The 6,238-nt window shown below is 33.8% G+C and overlaps 1 protein-coding gene across 1 annotated transcript; it reads left to right on the top strand.

Annotated features, from left to right (window-relative positions):
* The first annotated feature begins 1,755 nt into the window (after positions 1 to 1,755).
* Positions 1,756 to 3,964, top strand: LOC131060425 (uncharacterized). The gene is made up of 2 exons (XM_057993661.2): positions 1,756 to 1,890; positions 2,204 to 3,964. The coding sequence occupies exon 2, from the start codon at positions 2,254 to 2,256 to the stop codon at positions 3,787 to 3,789; it is 1,536 nt and encodes a 511-aa protein (XP_057849644.2). The 5' UTR covers positions 1,756 to 1,890; positions 2,204 to 2,253; the 3' UTR covers positions 3,790 to 3,964.
* Positions 3,965 to 6,238: the final 2,274 nt, after the last annotated feature.

Genomic DNA, 6,238 nt, shown 5'->3' with positions numbered 1-6,238 from the left:
GCATCAATTATGACTACCACCACTAGATACACGTCCATCTTTTGATTAATTCTTAATGTCATTTCAATTGAATATAGATAACTAATAGAGTTTAAATTGTATTCTTGAATAAATATTTGAATAAAATATGTCCATATGGTAACATAAATTCAAATGTTTGTCATCTACAATTCAAATATGATGGGAAACCATAATAACTATAAGTAAATTTTAATAAAATATGATATCTTTGATGGTACAAGTAATTTCTATATTAAATTAGCTTGCCACTAACTATAATTACAACAATGATAGTTTTCAATACCATTTCAAACATATGATATGATAAAAAAAATACTACAATTATGTAAGTTATGTAGTGAGGAAACAAAAAGTCATATGACTAGTCTTTTTAAGTAATGAATTGAAATTAAATGCTAATAGATTATATAGAAGACATAAAATTGTCTTTTCATTTTACATATGTCAATATGATATCCGATAACGATACAGATTACTATTTTAAAAATATTTATATCAGAATGATTGTCAAAAAATTGAAAAAAATAAAATAAAATAATATGATCGATTAATTGACTTTAATTGTTTATATAGATTGTTTATATATAAAATCTCTACTATAACAAAAACTAATAATATAAAAAATGAAAAAAGAAAAGCTCTTGACCATCATTTGTCAAACTATGTTGAAATCAAGTGAATGGGGTTTCTATTTCTTCCATTGGTCCGTCTCATATTCACATGATGCAAACTTATGACTTTAAGAAATCCACAATATGTATTTGTCTTTCACCAACTTTTTTTTATGGTCAAGCCAAAAGTGTTACGTAAAGCGACGGAAGTGTAAATCACTACCTATGCTTTATTAATTTAAAATATGAATTGTTTCGATAAATTAAAATACAATAATTCGTTGTTATCCCATGTGCATAATATTTAAAAATATAGTTAAATTATAAAAATTTAAAATAATTATTACATATATGATAACTAATTTTAATAAAAATTTAATTTTTATAAGGTAGATATATGTATTTTTTTTGAAAAATATGTAAAATTAACGTGTCCTTGAATTATATCTTATTAGCATTTATTTATATTTTTTTATTTATAATTTTTATTTTTTATAACTTTTTTTTAATTTTATAAATTAATATAAATATTTTAAATATATCAAAAAATATGATTTGAATTTTTTTTATTTCTTTAAAAGTTATTTGATTTTATTTAAAAACTATTTTATATGTTACACGAAACACATATGTTTTAATATATCAATACTTTTAACAAACCATGTTTTAGTTTATTTAAAAATTATTTTATTTTACTTAGAAACTATTTTATATGTTACACGAAACACATATATTTTAATATATCATTATCAATACGTTTAGAATTTTTATTAACAGATTCATACCATCATACTTCATCTCGTGCTGTCATTAAAAAATGCTAATGACATTAATTGATTCCAGTCTCATCAATCAGTTTTAATTTTCCATAATATATCCATTTAAAGTTAGGATAGTGTAAATTGCGAAATAAGCATTAATAGAAAAAAAACGGATGAATTCGAATGGTTATAACGGCCACTTATATTTATGAATTTCCTCGTGAATACTCTTAAATATTTTTGTGTAAGAAGAGCTTTCATCTTCACGCTCTCTCCTCCTCCTCGTGGCGGCTCTCTTCATAAGCGACCCTCACTCTTTCCAAGCCTTTCGTATCTTTCTTTCTAACCTGCAGTTTGTCTCTTGCTTGCCTTGCATTTGACATATATACATTGAATATATATCCAGATCGTTGTGGTTGCATTTGGCATATTTACATTGAATATATCCTGATTGTTGTGGGTGACGGTAGTGTATTCATCAGAAACATCAGTATCAGGTATGTCAGCTTAAATTTTTTCTCATGATTGGAAAAGTGTGTATATTATAACAAGAGCTTGAACAGTCCGTATATTGTGTTTTGTTTGGAAAATTCAACCTGACAACTGTTTACTTCTTCTGTTCATGTTGTTAATTTTATTGCTAGGTCCTGTACATGTTATATACGCCATTGCTCTGCTTTATATCTATAGATTTGATATTTCAGTTCTTAAAAAGTGGTGTATGTTGATGTGGAAGAACATTTTTGGCTAACATTTTGAAAAGAAAATCATGTCTAACTGTGATAATTGATCGAATCTGTGGTTTTTCAGGGTATCAGATACTTGTGGGAGAACAATTTTGGCCCAAATTTTCATTGGTAATGGAGAGTGATCAATTAAAGGTGAACAGATCAAGCCTAGAGAGTGGGTTTGACAAATGTAAAAGGCCTACAAAAACATGGAAAAAGGGGCCTACAAGAGGTAAAGGAGGACCAGAGAATGCTTTGTGTGAATACAGAGGAGTAAGGCAGAGAACATGGGGGAAATGGGTGGCTGAAATCAGAGAGCCCAAGAAGAGAGCCAGGCTTTGGCTTGGATCTTTTGCTACAGCACAAGAAGCAGCCATAGCTTATGATGAAGCTGCTAGAAGATTGTATGGTCCAGGTGCCCATCTGAATTTGCCTGAAAGGTACAACAATTTGCAGCAGCAAAAGCCTCAAGCTTCATCCAGTGCTAATGGGTCAATGTTGGCTACATTGATTGGAGATGATAGTATTGCTAGATCTAGGTATATTAGAGAAAAACTGTTAGGATTCAATAACTCCCCAGGTTTCAACCTGCAACCTCTTGGCTGCAATTTTCTTGATCTACCAACTTCATCTTCATCCCTTTCATCCTACTCTAACACTAACCCATTTAGAATTTTGGAGGTAAGAACCAGGCCATTGGGAGAGAGAGGATCTTTACAGACTCAGCCTGAGCTAAAGGCAAGGACTCAACCATTTTCAGAAAGGGGGTCTTTAGGCACTCAACCTAAGCTAAGGACTCACCCATTGGCAGAGCATTCAATTAACCAGAGAGGATCTTTAGGCACACAGACTGAGCTAGGGACAAGGTCTCAGTCGTTAGGAGAGCACCCAATGAATGGGAGAGGATCAGTAGGTTCCCAAGCTGATCTAAGGTTAAGGACTCAACCATTGGGAGAGCCCTCCATCAATGGCAGAGGGTCTTTAAGCACTCAACCTAGACCAAATTCAGGTCATTTGTGCACCAGTTTAAATGGGAATGTGTGGCCAAACCTCCATCACATTCGGCAGAAGCTGCAGGAGATGAAATACCTGAACAACAATTGTGATGTAAAGGGTAACAACTGCCCAGATCAAGCTCCCCTGTTATTGAGTTATGATGACAATACTCTCAGCAATTACAATTCTTCGGTTCCACTGTTGCAGAAGGGTCACATGACTGATGCTACTGCTCTTCCTCCTGAGAATGCAGAGGTAAATGATTGCACTTCAATGGCTTCCCAGCAGGTCGACCTGAGAGAGTTTTTAGAGCAGTTGGGAGTAATTGAAGCTCCTTCTGTAAAGAATAAGGAAGATGAAGCATACCCATCAGTTTCAGAGTTCATATTACCCATAGGCTCAAGTCAGTACTCCAGCAAAATTGAATCCTTTGACGAAACATCATGGGATTCCATTGCAGGAGTCTCTCTCCCCGATTTCATTGAAAATGATTATCTTTTGGAGAACCAGCATAACATTGATAACCAAATCAGCCAAACCCAACTGCAGTCTTTTTCTGAATCTATTTGGGATTTTGAAGATCAACGGCAGGAGCAGCAGCAAAATGACATTGTGGATTATGAAAACTTTGAGAATTGTCTTCCCACAAACCACCTTGTTAACCTTATCTAATTCTAGTTTTTATGGATCATACATTCAATTTAGGGAATAGCCCGAAGTGAATTACATTTGTAGCCGTTAGATTCTATGTTTTGTTATTGCTTTAGATGTATAGATATGAATGAGAATTCAACTGCGAACGGATACAAAAAAAATTCGTTCTATACAATTAAAGCATCTCTTTATCTTGCCGAAAATGAATTCTTGTCTGTGTGTTTTATGTGCATGAGAAACAATGCACACTTCTAAGCAAATTTTCACTCTTTACATGCAAAATTCAGATAAGAAACAATTGCCCAGGTTCAGAAAATCAATCCAGCTCTTTGTTTACTTCAAAGAAAAATTGATCTTTGTTTTTAAATATTATTATTTTGCTGTTTACATGTTTGTAAAATAAGATTTTGAGATTCTTTCAAAATCTTTTTTCAATTTATAATTTTGATTAAAAATGTTTATATAATAAACAAAAAAGATTTATTAAATCTTTACAAATAACTAAAACTATTATGAAAATATTATGTTTTCATATAATCAATTGCAAACATTTTTATAAAGATAAAACCTTAAATCAAAAGATATTAGAAATATATTATGAATTTCAAATGTCAATAAAGTTCATGAATTTTCATTTAAATTTATTTCTTGACAATCAGTTTTACATTAGCATTTGGTGAAGAAGATTTAAGATGCTCCATTCATTAATTTGTGCATGTAATACATTTGGATTTTCGTAAGCTTTGGCAAATTAGATATTTGGGTGTTAAAGAAGGCGCATGGAGAGCGAGCTTCTATTCCTGGAAATGTCGTTCTTCTTGCTCGTGTTCAAAAAGCTGTCACTTAACTTTCCGCATGTGATTTACGTTATTGTTAAATCAATAAATTTTTCTTATTATTCTCACATTTGGGTCTTGACAAATGGCGTCAGAGATGATCGTCTGAATCATTGTCCTATCCATGATTTACTTGTCTTTGCTAAATTTAAAACTAAGGAAATTCATTATCTTAGCACAAGAGCTCCATCACAAGAAGCCTTGATAAACTTGTAGATCAAATATTGGTTTAAAAATCTTCCAATACTGAGAAAATGGTCATGGCGAAAGATTTTCTAAAGGTGAACAGATCAATTCCAGAGAAATGCTTTGGCAAGTACATAAAGGCTAAAAAGACATTGAAAAAAAGGTCTACGAGAGGTAAAGGAGGGCCAGATAATGCTAACTGTGATTACAAAGGTGTGAGGCAGAGAACATGGGGGAAATGGGTGGCTGAAATCAGAGAGCCCGAAAATCGATCCAGGCGCTGGCTTGGATCTTTTAATACAGCTCTAGATGCCGCCATTGCTTATGATCAAGCTGCTATAGAATTGCATGGCCCAAGTGCTCATCTGAATTTGCCTGAAAGATACGACAATTTGCTACAGCAGGAAAGCCCTGAAGCTCCAGGTACAATTAGAAGTAATCTTGAAATCAGGTCAATGGGTGGTGCATTCCTTTTAGATCAAAATATTGCTAGGAATATGTCAGCCCTATCAAATACTTCTGTGGGTCTGAATCTTAATCCACCTCTGTCATGCAGTTTTCCTGATTCTTCAAGAAAATCTTCATCTTACTGCGACTCCTCAAGAATTTCTGGGGTAAGGAGTCAACAGATGGGAGAGCATTCCATCAAAAAGGAGGGAGATTTATGGGATCAATTAAGCCCACCAAGGAATGCCAATGTATTGCTTAATCTCCATTGGCAGAACTCTGAAGAAAATGGCCAGTCAATGGAAGAGCACTCAAGCCAGGGAAAGGGAACTTCTGGACCTTATATGAACAGCAATGTATTGGGGAATCTATGGACAGGAGTTGAAAAGCAGGAGGAGGAAGATTATGGTGTAAAGGATCTATGGAGAGAAGTTGAAAACCTCCAGCTAACAAGTTATGATGACAATAGTAATACCCATAGTAATTATGAGTCTTATATGCCATTGTTGCAGCAAGTTTTAGCCCCTGGTTACATGACTGCTCCTCCTTCACCTCCTCCTTATCCTCCTCCTTTCATAGATGAAAGCTCCAAGCAGGACCATCTGAGTGAATTTCTAGAGGAGCTGGGAGAAATTGAAGGTCCTGATTCAGAAGAGAGAAAAGATAATGTATGCCCATCAGTTTCAAATTATCTATACCCCTCCACCAAATCAAGCTTAATTTGTGAACCAGGACCATTGTTGGATCCTGCTGGTGTCCCTTTGCTAGAACAAAATAGTCTTCTCCAGAAAAATGAGGATGTGCGGGAACAAAATGAAGTGGAAGATCAGCTGTTCTTTGAGTGTATAGATCCGTCCCTTTTTGATCTATTTGGAATTCTAGGCCAACAGCATCAGTAAAACTATGAAAAAAATTTTTGTTCATCCTACCTAGGTTTAGTTTAATGGAACAATTTGCAAGTCATGTATTCTGTTCAGCAATTACAGTAAACATGAGGA

The sequence above is a fragment of the Cryptomeria japonica genome, chromosome 4 (assembly GCF_030272615.1).
Source record: "Cryptomeria japonica chromosome 4, Sugi_1.0, whole genome shotgun sequence".
Lineage (NCBI taxonomy): Eukaryota > Viridiplantae > Streptophyta > Pinopsida > Cupressales > Cupressaceae > Cryptomeria > Cryptomeria japonica.
The sequence above is the reverse complement of the archived record's forward strand: the minus strand, read 5'-3'. Positions and strand labels throughout refer to the sequence as shown.